Source organism: Sebastes fasciatus, chromosome 14, assembly GCF_043250625.1.
Source record: "Sebastes fasciatus isolate fSebFas1 chromosome 14, fSebFas1.pri, whole genome shotgun sequence".
In the NCBI taxonomy this organism is placed as follows: domain Eukaryota; kingdom Metazoa; phylum Chordata; class Actinopteri; order Perciformes; family Sebastidae; genus Sebastes; species Sebastes fasciatus.
The window spans coordinates 13,193,665-13,215,429 of NC_133808.1; the positions used below are offsets into that span (position 1 = coordinate 13,193,665).

General features: G+C 41.0%; 2 protein-coding genes across 51 annotated transcripts; one reads left to right on the forward strand and one right to left on the reverse strand.

Annotated features, from left to right (window-relative positions):
- Window positions 1-1,076: 1,076 nt before the first annotated feature.
- Window positions 1,077-5,983, reverse strand: otc (ornithine transcarbamylase). Its single transcript, XM_074658962.1, has 11 exons — window positions 5,764-5,983; window positions 5,492-5,630; window positions 5,312-5,393; window positions 4,569-4,656; window positions 3,421-3,574; window positions 3,216-3,338; window positions 2,956-3,009; window positions 2,719-2,868; window positions 1,969-2,106; window positions 1,748-1,850; window positions 1,077-1,697 (listed from the first exon to the last, which is right to left on the reverse strand). Exons 1-10 carry the CDS (start codon window positions 5,823-5,825, stop codon window positions 1,791-1,793), a joined length of 1,050 nt encoding a protein of 349 aa, XP_074515063.1. The 5' UTR covers window positions 5,826-5,983; the 3' UTR covers window positions 1,077-1,697; window positions 1,748-1,790.
- A 1,198-nt stretch (window positions 5,984-7,181) lies between these two features.
- rpgra (retinitis pigmentosa GTPase regulator a) lies at window positions 7,182-19,938 on the forward strand. 50 transcript variants are annotated; one of them, XM_074659008.1, is made up of 18 exons: window positions 7,182-7,488; window positions 8,600-8,725; window positions 8,817-8,909; window positions 9,534-9,596; window positions 9,710-9,868; window positions 10,702-10,851; window positions 10,942-11,100; window positions 11,326-11,481; window positions 11,626-11,750; window positions 11,977-12,168; window positions 13,357-13,879; window positions 13,983-14,074; window positions 15,872-18,493; window positions 18,602-18,727; window positions 18,776-18,979; window positions 19,103-19,141; window positions 19,205-19,240; window positions 19,286-19,938. In XM_074659008.1, exons 1-18 carry the CDS (start codon window positions 7,458-7,460, stop codon window positions 19,784-19,786), a joined length of 5,397 nt encoding a protein of 1,798 aa, XP_074515109.1. In that variant the 5' UTR covers window positions 7,182-7,457; the 3' UTR covers window positions 19,787-19,938. The 50 variants fall into 50 exon arrangements, with proteins under 50 accessions (XP_074515109.1, XP_074515092.1, XP_074515086.1 ...); XM_074658991.1 differs by having other exon boundaries at window positions 18,776-19,141; XM_074658985.1 differs by having other exon boundaries at window positions 18,776-19,141; window positions 19,205-19,229; window positions 19,266-19,938.
- The last annotated feature ends 1,827 nt before the right edge of the window (window positions 19,939-21,765 follow it).

Below are 21,765 nucleotides of genomic sequence, written 5' to 3' on the forward strand. Positions count from 1 at the left end.
TACCACTTACTTTACACTATACATCCTATATACACTTACTTTACATTATACATCCTGTATACCACTTTATAGATTACACATATGTACATACTACATTTATTTATTGTACATACTACATTTATTTATTGACAGACTGTACACACTATGTTCACCCATTCACTCTGTATCTTTTTATATCTCTATTTATTGTTTTTATAATTTTTGTATACATTTACCTCTCTTGTGTTTCACTCTGTTTGCTGATGTTTGCCATCTGAATTTCCCTACGGGGATTAATAAAGGTTCATCTTATCTTATCTTATCTTATCTTATCTTAAATAATTAAAAAAAAGTAAATTTAATTCTGTTTCAGATGCAACATGTAGTTAGTTAGTGTAGGCGTTTTTATTCATATATTTGTGTATTTCTTTAATGACAGGCTGCTGGTGTTTATGAATGAGGCTCTCCCTACGCATCATCTTTATCAGAGTGGACCACCCACGTACATCAAAGCTTCCCGCACATCAACAACACGTCAGCACGTCATCTTACGTTATCCAATCAGAGAGCCGGGACTAGACATGACGTCACCGACTGCTTCCATTGGACGGCGCACTCTGCCCTGCAGCCCTGTTAAAGGAGAGGTAAATAACATGCACATGGAAGTGAACATCACAATCCCAAACACTGCTCCAAAGTGCTCCACCGACAGACTCAGGAAATCCTTTGTCCCCCGAGAAATCAAACTTTACAACACCTCTCTAGGGAAGGGGGGGACAAAGGAGGACGGTCTGCAGGATAGATAATAATGCACACAGTGCACTTTCATAAACTAAGCTACTGGAGTTACCCTGCACTATATTCAGTTTTAACAGTCTCTTCTGCACTATATTCACTTTTTTAATAGTCCTGTATCACAGCTGTTACCCTGCACTATATTCAGTTTTAACAGTTTTCTTCATCTCCTCGTAACTATATGTTGTCATTGCTTCTCTTGTTGGCTTGTTGGATGCAAAAAAATTATAAACTTGTTATTATATAAAACTATTCAAACTCAAAACTTTATTTCAACAAATATAAAAGTCCTTTTTTCCCCTCCATTTTTCATAACAAAAGTGTTAAACAATTTAAATGGAGGGTACAATCAAATTATAGAGCCTGAGTGAAAATATATCAGAAAAAAACAACACAAACAATAAAAAATAAAAAATAAATATAATAAAAAGATAAAGGCAGATTAACATTTTATTGTGTAAACACTTTTTGTTTTTGTGTAATTTAATTTATGAATCCCACTATAGCAAAAGCATGACTCATCCTACTTTGCCTCCGATTGGCTAGCGATCGTTGCTTGTCTGACGATGACGTTTCTCTCACATAACCCTTGCTGAACGGGAAATATTTGCTGTTCTGCTGTCTTCGGTGCATTAGTGAAGTTTTTTATTAGTTTGAAATTGATAACCGTCCGTGACAACAGTAATTTAATACCATGCTTTGAATAGAATAATGCAATCACATTTCATATGTCTTCTTCAAGTCCTTTTACATGAAACAGGATTAACACATTTAAAATGTTTGAAATACTGTAGTAGTAAGTCGAGGATAAATGGGAAGACTGCAATTGATTCATCAGACATTTCTACTGTTCAGTCAAATGAACCTTCTTCTCCTTCTTGTAAACACAATTAATTTGGGGTAACCCATCTAGTGTTGTGATGGTGGCATGAATGAGTGAAATCTGACACTGAAATATGCAGAGGCACCTGCCGTAGGACTGTCATACAAGTAAAACTCCACCTTATGACCTGAAATTAAAACTTGAGCGTGGGGATCTGTGGAGTGTAGTCAGTCAAAAGAGACACCATCAAACCCTGAAAGAGAAGACAGTTGTGATGATCAGTAGAGGGACAATCAAACTGGAGGCAAAGACTATTCTGACAGGATCAAATCAAACCCATATTAGTATAAAACGGTTCATTATTTACTCACCATGATTGTCCACTTTCTATTCTCTGCCTCTGGGAAGACGAGGGAGCGGGATGAGTAGAATACCTGGTCATCCACCTCCTCCGTTTTCCGGGGGAGACAATGCAGGAAGGTCCAGTCTGGTTTAGCCACACTTCCTGTCTGTAGTGGACCAGAACCAAGACCCATTTAAAAATGAAATTTTTGCTCCTTTGCAAAGTATTAACTTGTCACACATTCTTATTGACCAAAATAATTACTGTAATCTTTTTCAGAAGAATGATATCAATTATATAATCATATTCAGTGCAAGAGTTGCTTGCTGATTTATAAGCCAGATGAAGTCTGTAATTAGTGTTAGACTAGTTTACAATACAAACAATTTACAGACGATTAAACTCTACTGCTTTGTGTACAGGCAGTCAGGCATGTTTGAGACCGATTTGCTTACTGTCAAGAAGCGTGTGCAGCTGTCAAAAGGGACCAATTTGGGAACAGACACTGACTGAAAACAGCTGCTAACTTCTCCAAAAGCTACTGGTATGTGGTGGGCGACACTTTTTTTTAGATTTAACACAAAAAGAGAGTCTAAAACAGTAACAATTTGGGATTTGACTCTAAATAATACTAAGATAAGAGAAATTATTCTGCAGCAGTTGCAGAACAACGTAGGAAGTAGTGCAAATAGAGTGAAAATGTAAAAAAAAACAAAAAACATATCAATAAGATGCCAAATCAAAAATATGAACAGGTTAATGAGACAATCTTATTTACCTGCATTGTAATCTGGTAACCTTTAAAGTCTTTGAGCCTCTTTTTCTTCTCCTCCTCCTGTCCCATGCTGACCCAGGTGTCGGTGACCAAAACATTGCTGCCGTGGGCGGCCTCCATTGGGTCAGAGGTCAGAACAAGCTGGGTCCCATGCTGAGGCAAAATGCAATGTTATGAATTAATAAGAAGTCCTTTGACAAGAGGTCTGTTTATAATAATGACAACTGAAGAAGACCTCACCTCTTTGGAGAGTCTTTGTGCCTCTTGAATAACATTCCTATCTGGCTCATACCCCTGAAAATAAAAAAAATACAGCTTTGGCTTTATTACAAAACTGAACCACAGGTTTTCGTTTCCCAAGCAACTGGGGAGATTAGATGCTCAAGGTTTACTGTGTTCAGCTATAGCTGCCAAAAACAAAAACAAGTATCTACTAGAAAGAAGGGGAAGTGCACAAAAAGAGAGGCCAAATGTACATGAAAACATAAAACAAGGCAAACCTTTGGAGTAGCAATCTTAAGATGAACTCCCAGTTTAGCTGCTGTCATCATGAAGGAGTGGAGGACGTTGTTCCCATCTCCAATCCAGCTCAAAGTTAGTCCACTAAGGGACCCATAATGCTCCTGGAGGAGAGTGGTAATTCAGAAAACACTGTCATTGTCATTTACTAAATGAAAATTGCAGTACGTGTAGGAGTTGGAGTACCTGTAAAGTGAGGAAGTCAGCCAGAATCTGGATTGGGTGGTAGAGGTCAGACAGACCGTTAATGATGGGGATGGAGGCCTCCTTATCCAGCTCCTCCAGTGTGGAGTGGCTGTACACTCGTGCTAAGACAATATCACAGAGTCCTGAGAGAACCCTGTGGTAGGAGTTTAGAGTTTACAGAGGACGACATGACCCCCAGGCTGTGGTTCATATACTGGGCCACAAACACTCTTCTTTCCCTTCAGTAATTAGCAGCAACTGTGGACAACACTGCCATAGATTGTATATAAAAGGTGGACGAGATGACAGCTCCCCAAACGTGAAGCCAAAACATCTCGATCGCCCCCTGGTGGCTGGCTGCAGTATAGGTCATAAAGCCTGCCCCCTCCATGTTAGCGGATGGGACATGGGTCAAACAAAAAAGTCAAAATACACGTCAAATGTTCCCATAAATGTTTTTTTGTAATTTTAGGTAGTTCTTATCAAGTTGATGTATGTTCAAGTGTTCATTTATCTTTTAAGTTTGGTTTTAATTAGTTATTTGATACTAAAGGGATGTGACGTCATGATCGACAGCTGCTTTGAGTGAGGTCGTTGTGCAGCCGTAGGCTCGGGAACTGTACGAGAGAGGAGATATAACTTTAACTTTCCATAACCGTCACGAGTCTGTGTAACAGAACATGTCAATTTGATCATAAATGTATTTATAGAGATATTATGGTTAGTTGCTGTGTCTTTCTAGCTGAACAGCTACCGTGGTGCTAACGTCGCTGTTAGGTGGCTCACACTAGCAAACTGTGGCTGTAATCGGCTCGTGATTGGCTCAGGCAGGTGTGTGGGCGGGACTTTGATACTTTGAGCTCCAGCCCGCCGGTCACTAATGCGCAGACTCTGGCGCCAAATGACATCAGAATCTCGAGATGTCAGCTCCCCCATCCGGGATATTTTGGCTTCACTTTTGTACAGTGGGAGGAAGTGGAGATGTGTCATCCATCAATATACAGTGCACACTGAAAAATACCATGCTGATTAAGATTTCCCTGGATATTCAGATAAAAAAGGAGTGCAAATACACAGCCTACATCCAAAACTATCTGACATTCATTTCATTTTATTTCCACAAGTGAAAGCATAACTGCATGACTCACCTAGCTGTGTCTGTGCGACTCTCATTCACTCCCAGGTGGATGTCCTGAGAGGTGAGGAAACAGGGGTGGCCACCCAGCAAAGCAAAACCTGAAATTACGATATTAAGACAACTTCAATTTAGCCAACTACATACAACATACATGACCATGTGTAAAAGCATTGAAGGGGTGCAGTACAGGGAAAAAGAGGAGTGGAAATAGTTGCAGACTGTTTTGTCTGCACTGAAAGTCGCCTTTCAGCAGTTCTTTTGTGTCCATACTGACAATGCTCTTTACACCACTGAACACACTAGTGAACAGGATCAGCCCAGCTGACAATGAGAGATGTTACACGTGTGTTAGATTGTTCTCATTAATGTTATTTAATGTTTTCTTTTATTAATGGTTAGGTATTAATATTAGTAATATGTTATAATGTCATTGTCACTATTTTACTTGAATATATCATTATTATGTTTATAAATAACCTTTTTTCTACGAGTACATTTGCATGTATCTGTACATGTCTCGTGCATGAATGGACATGTTTATGTATCTTACATACTGCACTAAATTGAGCATTATCAATAAAACAAAACACAAGAAAAAAGATTATTTTTATGAATGTAATTTCAAGTCTAAATGTGACACTTGAAAACTGCCCAATGTCTTTATAACATTTGCCCACCTTCTATAATCTGTTATTCATGGTATTAACTGACGCACATACACCAGTGCAGATACTTGTAACACAACATGGACACCTGTTTCTGTGGACATTCTTGTTCTGGTGCTCCTCTTCTCAAATATCATAGCAATCGACTTTCCTTGCAGAAGAGGAAGATACTGAAATAGAAATGACAGATTACTTTAAATGATCCACCCTGAGGCTACACACTAAAACTGAGGTCATTTAACATATGGACACTGCAGTTGACATATACCTGTTTTTCATGCTTGATCCGATGTTTTAGATCCCCTGACACCCACAACAGCCTCTTGATTTCATCTGAGCTGAAGTCCTTCAGAGTCAGACAGCTGCGACCCTTTAAATTCACTGAACTAAGGGAAGCAGCTCCAATGCTGAGAAAGTAATAAACGAAAGCATAATGCATGTATTATTATTATTAATTGTACTAACAATATTGCATTGCTGACAAAACTTGACTTTCACCATTATTCTAATTTTGAAATACAATTATCTGGAGTTTCTTACCTAAACCTTCTTGCTGAACGGTCTTGGAGAGTTTTCAAACATTTCAATAGTTTAGTAGACATTGCAGCTCAAGGAACATAAAATACAAGCCTAATGTTAATGTGCGGATTTTATAATATACATCAATTAACTTTCATTCACTGCCTGTCCCAGTTGACAGGTTGACATGCAGTCAGACCGACAAGCCAACCGGAAGCGTGGCTACCACTGTAGTGATGGGGATTCCGGCTCTTTTTAGTGAGCCAGATCATTTGGCTCAGCTCACCAAGAAGAGCCGGCTCTTTCGGCTCCCAAACGGCTCTTCATTATTTCCACTTCTGCCTTTTATATTCAGCCAAATTTAGCGCTGTTTTGACCTATGATTAGTATGTGTGCACATATATCACTTAAATTATTCAATATAATTATACTAAACTTTATAATTTCCAGAATACCGTAATTTTACATGCTGCTTCGTTTCCGCGCACTACAGTCCTCTCTCTCTTTCTCTCCTCCTCTCCCTCCTGCTCTGTACCTGTAGACCGTCAGCGTGCCGCGCACCCCTGCCCCTCCCTGCTTGATGGTATGATCCTTGTCTGTGATCACCTGATTAGTCGCATGGACATCATTAACACAACATTCAGTCACAGTCAGTGATGGAGTGCCCGTGGCACGGAGAAGATCATCCTATCATTCTGCCTTGAATTAATTAAAGAAAAAAGAAAAGAAAAAAAACGGCTCTCGGACGGGAGCCGGCTCTTATCGTTCACTTAAAAGAGACGGCTCTTATGGTACGCGTCCACAGCCTCCGTGCTTTCCACGCTTCCCATTCATTGTCTATGTAAGCAGCTGTGCAATGCATTCTGGTAGCATGGCGTCGCAATTCGAGAAACGGAGCGTCACAACGCCCGCTCCTAATTCGCATAAAGTTGAGGGCTAGTCTACTTTATGCAAATCACGGGCGTCCGGCGTGACGCGTCCACCTCTCGAAACTCCCGAGAATCTTTTAAAATAAACGTTGTTGATCCAAATAAAGACAGATTTAGCAACTGCGTGGCTTATTTCTCGCCTCAAATGTTTTCAGGAACACATTTCAGTGAACTATTTACGTGAAATAAGAGAAGAAAGTTTCCAAACCAGCCTCCATACTGTTTCCGGTTTGAAAGCTGGGAGCAGCAGCCCACGGAGGGAAATCGTTCGTCCAAACAGGTGTGGACAGCCTTGTGTCTAGGACAGCCCACCAAGCGTCCAATGTTGGGAAGCGTCGCGTCCCCTCGCGTTAAAAAAACGCCCCTGTGGACACGTACCATGAGCCAGCTCTTAGAGCAGGCTCGTTCGTGACGACACATCACTAGTGACCGCATCACTACTCGGGCTCTCTAACGTTACCAATTAGGCGGATTGATACACGTGTAGTCGTTACATTTGATGTGTTTTAACGGTTAACCTTCAATATGGATAACTTGAAACCATATTTAGTTTTTCTTTAGTCTGTTATGTGACGTTTAGCGTTAAATAATTAGCTACATACATTTAAAATAATTATATTGATATTCCTCACCTGTGACTTTACTTCAATGGTTAGCCCAAGAATAGCTCATGCTAACTAGTTAGCTACCGTTAGCCTGCTCCTGCCCTCGCTGACGTCACTGATCCAGCACTGAGCCTCAGGCTGCAGGTGCTCAGGTGAGGAGGTGAGGAGGTGAGCAGTGGAGATGACGGGACAGGACGATGTGGACATACCCGGTGAGAGAACTTTCTACACATTAACCAGTATATATATATAATAACACGTATCTTTATGAATGGTATACTTAACCTGCCCATTCTACTAACTGTTATATATAACTGTGTGTGGTTGACCTGTTGCTATTTCTGTCAGGCTGCTACTTAAATGGCTTGAGATGTGACAGCAGGTTGGGATTTAGCCGGTGTTAAGTTAGACAACAGTAAGTTAGTGTTGCATTAGTCTGCAGGACAGACTAATGCAAGTCTATTAAAGTCTATTAAAGTGGACACAGTGCACTTTAATAGACTGAGCTACTGGAGTAACCCTGCACTATACTCATTTTAACAGTCTCTTCTGCTCTATACTCATTTTAACAGTCTCTTCTGCTCTATACTCATTTTAACAGTCTCTTCTGCACTGTATTCACTTTTTAATAGTCGTGTATCACAGCTGTTACCCTGCACTATATTCAGTTTTAACAGTTTTCTTCATCTCCTTGTATTTTTATATCTGGTATATTTATTTGTACTTTGTACTACCAACTTTTTTACTGCCTTTTTACTAACATGTTTTGCACTATGGAACTGTGATGCTGGAAACTTGAATTACCCTCGGGATCAATAAAGTTACTATCTATCTATCTATCTATCTATATATATATGTATATATATATATATATCTTTTACAGAGGTATAAAAAAGAAGAGAGTTCCAGTCTAAGGTCTTACAATTGAAAAATTATATTCATGGGGAATATATTTATGAAAAGATATGCCAAACACAGACGGACAGACTTATAATGGACAAAAACAACATCTTGCTAGCAGTGGTGGAGGAAGTATTCAGATCCTTTACCTAAGTAAAAGTAGAAATACCATAGTCTACTCCAGTAAAATAAATAAATTAAAAATATTACTTGAGTAAAAATGCATACGTGACTGAAATTGAAAACATGTTTTGCACTATTGAACTGTGATGCTGGAAACTTGAATTTCCCTCGGGATCAATAAAGTTACTATCTATCTATCTATCTATCTATCTATCTATCTATCTATCTATCTATCTATCTATCTATCTAGTGTTTCCTATTAAAGGCTGTTTAAAAGATGATTCAAACATTTGTCCTCAGAAACAGGAGCCATCTTCACATTTGGAAAGAGCAGCTTTGCTGACAATGTGCCTAGTACATTCTGGTTGAAGAATGACCAGCCAGTGCACCTATCTTGTGGTGGAGAGCACACTGCTGTTGTCACAGGTATAGACAATCTATGCACATTTTAATCGTGAATAATGAATGTGTTCAACACTAAACATTTGTATAATTGAATGATCCTTTATGTCTGCAGAAAATGGCAGGCTACTCATGTTTGGTGGTAATGCTTGGGGCCAACTGGGGCGTGGATTTAAGCTTGCTGCCAGGAAACCTGCCTCCGTGAAAGGTGAGTTACTTTACACAAAAACAGGAAATAATAATAATGTTCATTGTTGATTATAAATTATTTTCTCGAATAATCTTTTAATCACTTGTTCTATAAAATGTCAGAAAACAGTGAAAAAGCCCTTGCTGACATGTTCAAGTTGCTTGTTTTTTCAAGTGGTGAAAAGTAACTAAATACATTTACACAAGTAGGCTATTGCGCTTAAGTATAATTTGGAGGTACTTTACTTGAGTATTTCCATTTTCTGCTACTTTGTACTTCAACTCCACCGCAATTCAGAGGTAAATATTGTACTTTTTACTCCACTACATTTATGTAATAACTTTAGTTACTTTGCGGATCATAACACAATATTTCTACACTGTGGTATTGCTACTTTTACTTCAATAAAAGTACTTCTTTCACCACTGTCTTTGTCTGACCAACACTCCAAAACCCAAAGATATCCAGTTTTCGATCACAATAGATAAAGAAGAGCGGAAAATCATCACAATTGAGAAGTTGAAACCGGAGAATATTACTTAAACAATTAATAGATTATCAACATAGTTGCTGATGAAAGTTCTTTCAACAGATTAATTAATTGATCAACTGATTTTGATATATTGTTATGTTTTCTTTCAGCCTTAAAGTCTGAGAAGGTGAAGCTTGTGGCTTGTGGGAGAGATCACACAATCGTCTGCACATGTGAGATGATGATCAAATGATATGATAATTTGATATGACAGATGTTTCCTTACAGACAGAACAGGTAGTGCCCAGATTTGGCTGTATTTAATTCAGGTTTTGTATATTTTTAGGGCGGGGTAGTGTGTATGTGGCTGGCAGTAACCACGATGGGCAGCTTGGTATGGGCCACTGCAACAACACTACATCCTTCCACCTGCTTCATCCCTTCTGTGACCATGCACCAATCAAAATGCTGTCTGCAGGATGCAACACCTCAGCTGCCTTAACAGGTTCGAACAGTGACAAGTAATAATAAGTGTCTCCGTTAGCTAGGGTGACCAACAAATCAAATGTGGGACAAAGAGTATGTTTGTGTGGGACACGTTACCAAGGCTGAGAGGTAGTCTACAATTTTGATATAATGTCTATCTAACTTAAATAATAAACATTTCTATTCTGCCCTTATCTTGTAACATTTCTATGCTTTGCCCGAATGCATCCATAGATCGGCACTTCTCTTTTTGAGCCGCACGTTTCTTGTGAGACTCACATGAACTTTTGCTTCATGTCGTATTCCCCCTGTGTGAAATTGAAAAATAACTGAATCGCCTTCCACCGGATTATAAATAATTATTAGTAGTTTCACAGTCTTTGTTGCTCTTCCTTTTATTTGTGGTAGTTTTCATCATAGTCCACCTCTGTATATCTTGTGACTTTGCCGTCACAAGCTAGTTGACTCGCAATTTTCTCCGTTGGGCATAGCATGGCAAAGACAGTGAAAGGTAACCTGCACTTGACCCACGTGTGTGCAGTTTGACAGCAAACAGCCCCGTGATACAGCCTTCCCTGCTTTCTTCACAGCCATTGATTAAAAGCCAGATTTTAGAAAAGCGTTTGTCCTGCAGTGATTTGACTTCTGAAAAGTAGAGCCAATGAAAATATGGGACTTCGTCTCAATATGTGGGATGTGGGACAAGGGATGAAAATGATGCACCGTCCCTCATAAAGTGGGACACCTAGTCAACCTACCGTTAGCTGACATGTTATGGCCAAGGTCCAAACGGTATGTGCATGTGATGTTTGATTTTCTACACTTTGTGTGTGTGTGTGTGTGTGTTGGTAGAGGACGGGAGGCTGTGGATGTGGGGAGCCAACGCCGTGGGTCAGATTGGTTTAGGGGACGAGGGGTTTGCAGCAGAACCCACAGAGGTGGATGTTGGGGAGGCGGTGCTTTGGGTCTCCTGTGGGTACCACCACTCAGCATTTGTCACAGGTACAACACAGTCCAACCAAACACAGCACAAGATACTGTTTGAATGTTCATTTAACCAACTCTCAGATGCCAATGCTGTGTTTGTTTTAGTGGATGGAGATCTTTACACGTTTGGCGAGAGTGCGAATGGAAGGCTTGGTCTCCAGGTGGAGCAGCTGGCCAATCACAGAGTCCCTCAGCGGGTGCAAGGGATTCTGGGTCGTGTCACCCAGGTGTGCTGTGGAGGGGAGCACACTGTGGCACTCACAGGTAGGTCAACAGTACAGACACATATACAATACCACTGTGTGAAAATACTCCATTACAAGTAAAAGTCCTGCATTTACAGTTTTACTTAAGTAAAAGTACATTATCAGTACAAGTACTCATTATGCACAGACCTTTTTATTTAATTTGTATCACCTTTGCTTTAACATGTAAGCAGATAGTTAGTTAGTTAGTTTCAGTTTCATTGTGTCTGCTTTGCTTTGCCAGAGGAGAACGTGTACACGTTTGGTAGAGGTCAGTACGGTCAGCTGGGCCACGGGACATTTCTGTTTGAAGTTGATTTGCCAAAACCAGTGGAGCACTTTAGTAACAGCAGCATCAAACATATCGCCTGTGGAGAAAAGCACACCGCTGTGATGACAAGTAAGTAATCTCTGAAGTTCATTCTAGTCATCATTCTAGTTTTTAAACATAGTACTGCCTGTTTGCCTTTATCTGTATTTCTAATCATCTAAAATAAATGTCAAGCGATTACACTTTCAATACATTTGTCTTCCCCTTCCATAGACAGCGGACTCCTGTACACATTTGGTGATGGTCGTCATGGGAAACTGGGTTTAGGGGAGGAGAACTTCATCAACCAGTTCAGCCCGACACTCTGCACACGTTTTTTCAAGTGCAATGTTCAATTAGTAAGTGAATGTGATGAAATTGCTCAGGGTGGTCATGTCACCCTCAGCTCCACTTGTGTGTTTGTCACATGCCCTTTAGCAAAACACTAAACACCCAAACTCTTTGGTTTAAAACGCTCTATAACTCTAGTCTACTTCTTAAGTGGTATTTCCCGTGTGACTGCAGATTGAGAGGAAACACACTGTAATAAACTACATTGTGTCCACGTGTTCTCGTTACGTTTAGGTGTCCTGCGGTGGTAACCACATGCTGGTACTGGCTGCACCCAGACCACCAGAGAGCCAAGAAGTGGTGCCAGAGGATGATGCCACAATCACAGAGAACTTTCTAGAGCCAAGTTACACAGAAATCCTTCAGCTGGGCGCTTTGATTGATCCACTCATGGCCCTCTCTGCTCGAGCTCGCCACAGACAAAAAGTGAGAACCTTCACCTTGGCACTTCCTTTCAAGACTAAATCAGGTTTTACAAGACCTCTAAAACGAAATAGTCCTTTATTTCAACCATTAGTAGATGTGTTACACACCTATAAAATAGAAGTGGAGTTGTTGCAATAGATTGTGTGTGAAGGAGTCTGTTTCATCCTTTTTGTGGAGCTTCAGCCAGCACCATTAAACCTGTAGTAAACACTGTCAGTACTGCTAGCTACAGTGTCTTTGAAGTTCATCGTCTCATAATGGGCAATTTTAGCACTGATTTAAATGTACTAGGGTTTCAACTAACAATTATTTTCATTATCCATTCATTTGTTGATTATTTTCTTGATTAATTGATTACACACACGATTAATTGATTACACACCACAAAAGAAACAAAAAGAATCTGAAAATAGTGAGAAATGCCTATCACGTCATCCTAGAGCACAAGGTGACGTCTTCAAATTGTCTTGTTTTGTTCATCCAACAGTCCAAACCCCCAATGATGAATCAATTATCATTCTTTTGACTGCCTAAAATGCCTAACCTTATCTTTCCAAACTCTCTCCACATAGGACTATTTGCGATATTAATGCCACTTAAGTGACTTTCCTCCCGTTCTTCATCCTTGATTATCACATAAGCTTCCAGGTCCCATTTTTCTTAAAGAGACATCTCCTGAATCATCTAATTGTAACGTTTTATAAGTATTGGATATATGCTTTCTTCGCTGCAAATTATTTATATTTGTCATTTTAATAAAGTACCGTTCCACGCCTGTCGGAGGTCCCTTAATTGCTTCCCATTGGCTTTGAGTCATTACGTAATGCCTTATTTGAAAGTATCTAAACAGGTCTTTCGAAGGCAACACAAAGCATTGCTGTAGCTGTGCAGAAGATTGCAAACAATCTCTTTGCATTAATTGATTGGTAGCCAGACCTGAGTCCACCCACCTTTTAAAGCCACCATCACACAAAGATGGATGAAAAAAAGTATTTAATTTAACTCGGTGAACCCTGCAGAAACCCTGGAAAAGTTTGTTGTTTCAGTTTTAGATAATTGTTATCACAGTTTATCTCCAGTAGGGGGCAGTGCTACACCAAGTTGTAGCTGTGCTGCAGTGCTGCTAAAAAACTAGATGTGGTTCAAACTCAGTAATGTTTTTGCTGTTTTTCCTCTCTTGTCTTTCAGGGAAGCTCTGTGGAGCTGTTTGGAGAGATGTCTCACAACCTCCCACGTCTAAGTTCTGACTTCCTCAACCCCTCCTGGCAAACGTCCAGAAATATCCCAACCCATAAAACGCCCTCAAAGGACTTTACTACCCCTGCATCATCCCCGAAACCACAATCAGAAGTAATACTAAGCCCACCACTCTTCCCCAGATCTCCAGTGTTATCCTCTAAGCCATCGAGCCCACGTTCTCAATCGTCGAACACCTTTCAGAATAAATCCTCTACCACTGCTTCCTCTAAGTCTAAATCCAAAGAGCTGCCTTCTCCCTTACTATCGCCAAAGTCTATAACTGAACAGAACACCCCAGTATCTCCTAAAAGGGCTGCGAAAAAAAGACTGTACAGAGTGTCAACCGCTAAAAAGGCCTTAATTGAAGAATCTCCTCTACCACCTAAAGAGCCCTGCAGCCCCACTAGACCCTCCAGTGATGTTTCCAATAAACATCTCAGTGAGGAAGAGCATCCTGCCTCGCCACAAACAGGTATTTTAAACCTATAATTTTAACCTATGATTGAACTTGCATTACATACTCACAGCTGTTAAATTAATCCAGTCATTGTCTGTTTGTTTGTTTGTTTTTTCAGAGGAAGAAAATGTTCAGAGACAAATTGTCATAGAAGATGTGGAGGAGAATATCTCTGAGAAAGGAGTCGACTCTGACTTTTTGCCAAATATGGTGAGAAGAGTTTGGCTTGACTTTGATAGAGAAGAGAAATACAATATATATTGTCCACAAAGTCATAAACACAGTCAGTTGAGTCAGTTTATTTTCCTCTTTAGGCTTCTTGGTTGTGGTCTAGATTATGTGCACTCCAGGGCAGGAAGCAGCTATGTTGAACACTCACTGACTTTTCCAGGAAATGTGCATAGCTCAGCATGCATACCGTATGTGTATGTGTGTCTGTGGAGACATTTTCCATTTGGTATAACACTGAGATGAAATATGACATTGAATTCAGTGTTTTGGCTTCTTAATTTTTCACATTAATTTTCTTTTTTTCCAAGAATGTGTGTAATGAATCCCCTCAAAGCAGATTCAGAGATTAGGACTTCTTCTGCCAATACACAAATGTGTTTGGGCTCCAGTTTCAAACACTCAGTCAGACACACACACACACACACACACACACACACACACACACACACACACACACACACACACACACACACATACATACATGTAATGCTTTGGAAAAGTTTGCAGGAATTTTGCCACGTCTCATCAGTGTTTCCACAGCCAGTGATGAAGCAAGCTGTGATGGTCTCCTGTGTTGTTGTGTGTCATAGTGCAACATGTGGTGCTCAGTAACCCGTACCTGTCTTAGTCGTAATGTTTAATGGGCTTGTGTCTGTAGTGGTAGAAATATTCAGAGCCTTTACTTAAATAAAAGTGGTAATACCATACTGTAAAAATACTTCATTACAAGTAAAAGCTTTCAAAATCCTACTTAAGTATAAGTACTGATCTTGTGTGCTGAAAAACGCATCATATTTTACAAACTGTTTATGTTTTGAAAGTGAAATCTTAGTATAACTAGTAACTTAAGGTGTCAAGAAATTAGCATGAATTAGCAGAAAAATTAAATACTCAAGTAAAGTACAAGTACCTCAATATTTTACTTGAGTACATTACTTTAGTAAACTTAGTTACTTACTTGTGCTCTGACATGTGTGGGTTTTAATGTGTGACAGAGATGAATATCTCTAAAGAGGTGCACCACAGTTATTGAACGTGCATTTAAAAGATGTGCTGCTGTGACGGTGAGCAAATGTCTGTTTTCACATCACTACCAAATGACCCCCAGTTAACCCCCGTCTGTTCATCAGCAGTGCAGATGGGAAAATAAGGATTCCTCTCATTTTCTCTCAATCGTCACCATGGTTTCCTTGACCTCCCTCCCACACCTGTAATTAAACCTGATGTCAGATTTGTTGATGACTAATCGGTCATCAACATCATGTGTGCCCACCATGCACATACTGCAAAGAAAAGATATCATTTTTCCATGCTCTTTAAATTATGTTTATGACGTTTCCAATTACATTGTACCAAAATGTATTTGTACATGATGATGACATCCAAAATATACTTTATACTGGCAATATATTATCTTAAGAATTGTTGCCAACATACTGATGCATATTTGTTATTATAGTCAGAACATTTTAATCCATCTACGCCTACAAAATCTACTGAAACATATCTGTTTTGTTTCTAGTGTTATCCTAGTGTGTTATTGAACAAGAAACCGCTTCCTGAAACTAGAGCTGACATGCTTTTGGCAGTAAAACACATAAAACATAAAATGCCACAACTACACATGAAGTCATGTTGATTGCAGGTCCGCTTCTGTGCTTGTTCAACTTTCCTTTTTCATAACACAAAATGATCAGGCATATGATCTTTTTCTGCCAGTTTTATTTTTATTTTTACATCTGACTAAATCTGTATTTTCTCTGTGATTTATTATAGGAAAAGAAGAAAGGTCGAGCTCTTAGAAGAACTATGAAAGAGGCACAGTTGTTTGAGGTCAATGGAAAGGCAGGACATAATTCTCTCAAGGCCTCACCCACAGCGCTCCTGAAAGGCTCTTTAAAGAAAGAAGTGTCTCCACCGAGGAGCTCAAAGAGTCTAAAAAACACATCCAAAAAAGTCACATCTAAAGGCAAAGAGAACATCACCAAGCAGTCTCTTAAAATCAAAACTCATGAAGACGAACAAGCTCGAAAGGAACCCTCGCATTTGAAATCACCAGCATCGAGCCCAAAAAGTCCACAATCTGTCAGGAAGACACTGACTGAAGCGCAGCAGAGACTGACTGAATTGAAGAGAAATGACAGGAGACATAGAAATATTAAAGAAATGAATATAAACAAAGAGGATACGAAAGCCAGCCCTTTTAAGAAAAACTTGATAGAGACACCAAAAAAGGAGGAACATAAATCATCAGCTTTGGACAAGACATCTCCTGTTATTAAGGTCACTACAGGAAATGAAACAAGCAGCATATCTGTCCAAAGTGTAAGTTCGTCATCCGTAGAAAGAGATTCAGAAATCCAGAGTGAGACCACTGATGTCAAACCTGATGAAGTGCAGATGCAACGGGAGACGCAGCGAGTCAAATCAACTCCAACAAAAGATTTGCACAAGGTTGAATCTGTACTGGGAAAAGGTCAAAATAAAGCACTGGATGTAAAATCACCACTAGTGAGAAAAGGAACCACACCTGCTCAGGTTGATACTAAGAAATCCCAAAGTGTTAAATCGACACCAGTGAAAATTAAAGGGACACCGCAGGAGGTCAAATCCACACCAGTCAAAAGTCAAAGTAAATTTGCAGGAAACACTCCCGTTAAAAGCAAAGGAAGAGTTGTGGAAAATGAATTAAACACAGCTCAAAAAATGGGAGGTAGAACTGCAGATAAGCAGAAGATACCTGGAGATGACGGCGGTGAAGATAAAAAGAAGGCAAAAGAATCTAAACTGAAGGCAAAAACAAAACCAGGGGGAGAAGAAGGAAATGAAATAAGAGTTAAAGGACAAGCTGACTCTGAAGATAATACGAGGGCCAAGCCAAGAAGTAAGCAGACAGAATCTTCCAGCCCGCTGTTATCACAACAGGATACACCTATTGAAGTGCTGTGTAACCCCATTTCCTCACAAAGCACTCACAGAACAGAGGTGGTTTCCGTCAGCGGTGCCAAATCCCTGCAAGGCCCCGAACCTGTTGATAAGGATCTGCTCGTTTCTGGAACAAGCATGGAGGACACTCAGAGCCTGACTGAAGAAAAGCCAAGGTGGGGGGAGATCCTCAGTACCGCAGCCTTACTCCTTCCTGCTGTGGGGATAGCAGGTGCAGCTATGGGGGTCCTTAGTGAGGCAGTGACAAGCATAGGGGCTTCTCAGTCTGATACAGTTACCTCTACACCACCCAAAACACCCAGGCGAGTGATGCAATTCACAAAACAGAGTGCAGTTTTGCAGCCTTCTTTTTCCTCGACACATTTTTCTTCAACAGAAGCGTCAAATCCACCAGAAGAAAGCACGAAGAAAGATGTTCAGGTCAAGAAAAATGTAGTTCAAGAAGAAGAAAGTCATGGTTCCCCTCAGTCACAACAGGGGGTGGTGAAGAGTGACGGGGATGAAGACTTTTCACAAACAGAGGGTAAGAACAGGGGCACAGATGTGGAAACTTTCCAGCAAGAACTCGGAGAAGATGCGAAAACCTACAACCATCATGAGGGAGAAGAAAAACATACTGAAGATGAGGAAAAGAAGGAAGATGAAGAAAGCGGAAGCGATGTGGAAGATGAAGGAGATGAAGAGAGTGGAAGCGATGTGGAAGATGAAGGAGAGGAGGAGGGAAGTGAGAGTAGTGATGATGTCTTAGAGGAGGAAAAGCTGAGTGTTTCTGGTGAGGAAGAGCAAGAGAATGAAACTGCAGAGGAAGATGAGGAGGAGGAAACAGGCTCCAGCAGTGAGGAAGAGGATGAAGGAAGTGAGAAGAGTGATGTTATAGAGGCTGAAGAGAAGGGAGAAGAAAGCAGTGAGGCAGCAGGGGAGGAGGGAAGTGAAGAATCCACTGAAGAAGAGAATAAAAAAGAAGAGGAAGAAAGTGAGGTGAGTGAGGATGAAGAAGATGAAAGTGGTGAAGAGTCGGGGAGCAGCAAGAGCAAAGATTCAGAGGAGGAGGACAGAGACGGAGGTGACACTGCAGAGTCTGATTCTGAGGAAGAAAACGAAGAAGAAGAAGAAAATGAGGTTGGTGAGGAAGAGGGTGAAACTGAGGACCAAAAAGATTCCATCGAAAGTGAGGAGGAGGAGACAGACTCAGAAGAAGATGAAGAAACGGGTAAGAGTGAAGGGGAGGAAGATGAGAAACGGGATGAAGCGAGTGTAAATGACGAGGAGGAAGAGGAAGACGGTGATCCTGATGAAGACAGAGAAGAGCAAGATGAAAAGCGTGATAAAGAAAATGAGGAGGAGGAAGAGGGTGAGGAAGAGGTATCTTTAGATGAAGGGGAAGCTGAGGAAGAGACTGCAGAGGAGGAAGAGGAAGGAAAGGAGGAGGAAGAAGAAGAGGGCGAGGAGGAGGAAGAAGAGGGAAATGAGGAGGAAGAAGAGAGTAAGGAGGTTACAGAGGAGGAAGAAGATGGTGAGGAGGAAGAAGAGAGTAAGGGGGAGGTTACAGAGGAGGAGGAAGAAGAAGAGAGTAAGGAGGAGGTTACAGAGGAGGAGGAAGAAGAGAGTAAGGAGGAGGATACAGAGGAGGAGGAAGAAGAGAGTAAGGAGGAGGTTACAGAGGAGGAGGAAGAAGAGAGTAAGGAGGTTACAGAGGAGGAAGAAGATGGTGAGGAGGAAGAAGGGAGTAAGGAGGAGGTTACAGAGGAGGAAGAAGAGAGTAAGGAGGACCTTACAGTGGAGGAGGAGGAAGAAGAAGAGGATGAGGAAGAAGAGAGTAAGGAGGAGGTTACAGAGGAGGAAGAAGAGAGTAAGGATGAGGTTACAGAGGAGGAGGAAGAAGAGAGTAAGGAGGACCTTACAGAGGAGGAAGAAGAGAGTAAGGAGGACCTTACAGAGGTGGAGGAAGAAGAAGAGGGTGAGGAAGAAGAGAGTAAGGAGGGGGTTACAGAGGAGCAGGAGGAGGAGGAAGAAGAAGAGGAGGAGGAAGAAGAGAGTAAGGAGGACCTAACAGAGGAGGAGGAAGAAGAAGAGGGTGAGGAAGAAGAGAGTAAGGAGGGGGTTACAGAGGAGCAGGAGGAGGAGGAGGAAGAAGAGGGTGAGGAAGAAGAGAGTAAGGAGGAGGTTACAGAGGAGGAAGAGGGCGAGGGTGAGGAAGAGGTTGCAGAGGAGCAAGAGAGTGAAGGTGAGGAGGAAGGGGATGAGGAAGAGGAGGAAGAGGAGAATGAAACAAAGATTAAACCAAAAACAGAGACAAGACTCAATAAACAGAGAGAAGAAACAAAACAGGAACAACCTGGAGGAAAGAAAGGTGGTGATTCTGAGGAAGATGAAGATGAGGAGAGTGAGGAAGAAGCTAGTGAAGAAGAGGAAGAGGAGGGAGAAGAGGAGGAGAGTGAGGAAAAAGGAAAGGCTGTAAACATCAAACATGGTAAGAAACATGCTAAAAGGGAGGAAGGTGAGAAAGAAAAAGAGGGAAATACAAAAGTGGAGGAGGAAGAAGAAGAGGAGGAGGAGGAGGAGGAGGAGGTAAAATCAACAACAAAAAACGTACAGAAGTTGCCTCCTGACACAAAAGACAAACAACAGAAAGAAACACCTAAACCAGCACCGAGGACGAAGAAGATCGCTGCAAGAGAGAAGACAGAAGCCGACTCTAAGCAGTTCTGGAACGATGTTCTGCCTCAGTACCTCGACCTGCAATGAGGTTCATGTTTAACTATAAAATAGTGTTGAACTGAAAGGACTCAGCACCACGAGGGCCGTGCAGTACAGTTAGACCTGCTCACTGTGAGTCAGACAGCTGTCGGTATAGTTCTCTTATTGTCAACAAATCATTAAAAGACCGAAACCAACAATTCATTAATCTCTCCCTCAATACTTAACCACTTCCTGACTTTGTCTGTGGCACTCAGCCCCAAGCTCATTTATTCCTACTAAAGACATTCATTTTTAAAAATGTGTCACAAATTAGTTTTTGCGAGGTTACCTTTTAGACACGGCTCCTGATGGCAGCAATTCAGGTGTGTTATGCTAGTAGCGGCTAATCAGGGCCAGCTTAAGGCATAGGCCATATAGACGGTCGACTAGGGCGCCACCTTCTGGGGGACGCTGGTCGCCCTCTTGAAAAATAAAAGAAAACAATACCAAATCCGAATATTGCCTAGGGCACCAAAAGGGCTGGAGCCGGCCCTGCGGCTAATGTAGCCTAAAGCCGCTAGCCTCAAGCAGAGATGAGGAGTGGGCTACAGCTCCCTTCTTTCTAACTCCTCACCTCCAGATCAAACCTGAGGCAGACTCAAGTGACATCACTTGAGGCAATTTATCAGACTTCACACAGCTTCCTCTAGAGCCACTAAAGGTTTTATGCAACCCTTTTCCACATTTGCAGTAGTACTCCTCAAGACTCCCCCTCACTGTACTCTCTTCATGGTCTCATAAATGTATTCATTTGTATTGCTGAGAGGCTGCCTTGTTTCTGCCCACATACTCTTTTTGTCTATGGTTTAGATGATTAAGACCTCAAAATGAACTGCAGCAGTCAAATGTTCAGATTGTATATTCACACTAATGTGTCATTCACAACCTTTATGCTGACAACATCCCAGCAGTAATTACATACTGTACAAGTGCACTGTGTGTTTGGGTAGGAATCAGTGCTTTTAAATGCTGAGAAAAATATACTCAAAAAGAACACCAGTTAAGAGTAAGTCTGTGTAAACAACAGTTAAACACAACAAAACAAAACCCAGAAACAATCCTAATCCCAAATCATTGGCTGTAACACCACATCAAAGTGTCCGTCCAATCCTCCAGAGCCAGGTGAGCAAATATGGAGTGATCTAACTCTTTCTTCACCTGACCTGAGAGAAACATTTCAGGCGTGACGGTCGGCTGAACCCTCAGTGCATAATTACAGCTCAGGAGATCCTCTCACAGTCACTTCACCACACGCCTCTCCTTCCTGTTTCCCATCAAGACAAAGAACACTTCAACACCTTCATGTGTGGACTCGCCCCCCCCCCCCCCCCTTCCCCCCCCCACGCTCTACACAGGGTCTACAACCAAACCACCGATCAGTCTTTCATCAGCTCCGTACTTTCACCGGGCCTTCCTGCTGTGTGTGTTTGTGTATGAAACAGAATAATAATCAGGTGTAGAATACTGGCATGCAAATGTCAAGATGGGATCAATTAAAAAATGGTTACTATGGAACATTTCATCGTTGCTAGGAAACAACTTGGATCTAAATTCCTATAAAATGTTCACATCATTAGCAAACGGTGAAACTCGGCAGTAAACTTCAACCAATGTTTGAAACTGGAAAATCTTTCCACTGTTTTATTGCTGCTGTTTATTGAGGTTGGTCTGTGTGTGTGTGTAAAACAGTAGAGAAGGAGATCCCTATATACCCAACACAGCACTTTACTGTAACCTGACTGTATCTTTTCATGTGTTTTATCTAGGCTACAATATACAAATGGCTTAAAAGCTTCACAATGAGCCTAACAGTTTTCTCCTTCCTGATTAAGAGATTAACAAAAGAGTCTCTGAGTCTCTTATGCATTAATAATTTCATGACCCCTTAGATTTATTTATCTTGCGACTCCTTTATGGTGTCCCAGCATTCAGGTTGTGAACCACTGGTTTAATTTATAACATTGCATAGTATTTTATAAGCAGTT

What these genes read in the sequence shown, in the direction of transcription:
- otc (XM_074658962.1), bottom strand. Translation starts at nt 5,825, where the DNA reads ATGTCTACTAAACTATTGAAATGTTTGAAAACTCTCCAAGACCGTTCA. An exon ending in CACAAAGACTCTCCAAAGAG is followed by an intron (nt 2,869 to 2,955) that starts GTGAGGTCTTCT and finishes ATTTTGCCTCAG; the next exon opens with CATGGGACCCAGCTTGTTCT. An exon ending in ATAGAAAGTGGACAATCATG is followed by an intron (nt 1,851 to 1,968) that starts GTGAGTAAATAA and finishes CTTCTCTTTCAG; the next exon opens with GGTTTGATGGTGTCTCTTTT.
- rpgra (XM_074658963.1), top strand. Translation starts at nt 7,458, where the DNA reads ATGACGGGACAGGACGATGTGGACATACCCG. An exon ending in GAGCTCGCCACAGACAAAAA is followed by an intron (nt 12,169 to 13,356) that starts GTGAGAACCTTC and finishes CTTGTCTTTCAG; the next exon opens with GGAAGCTCTGTGGAGCTGTT. An exon ending in AAGAAGAGGGCGAGGAGGAG is followed by an intron (nt 18,494 to 18,601) that starts GAAGAAGAGGGA and finishes GAGGAGGAGGAA; the next exon opens with GAAGAAGAGAGTAAGGAGGA.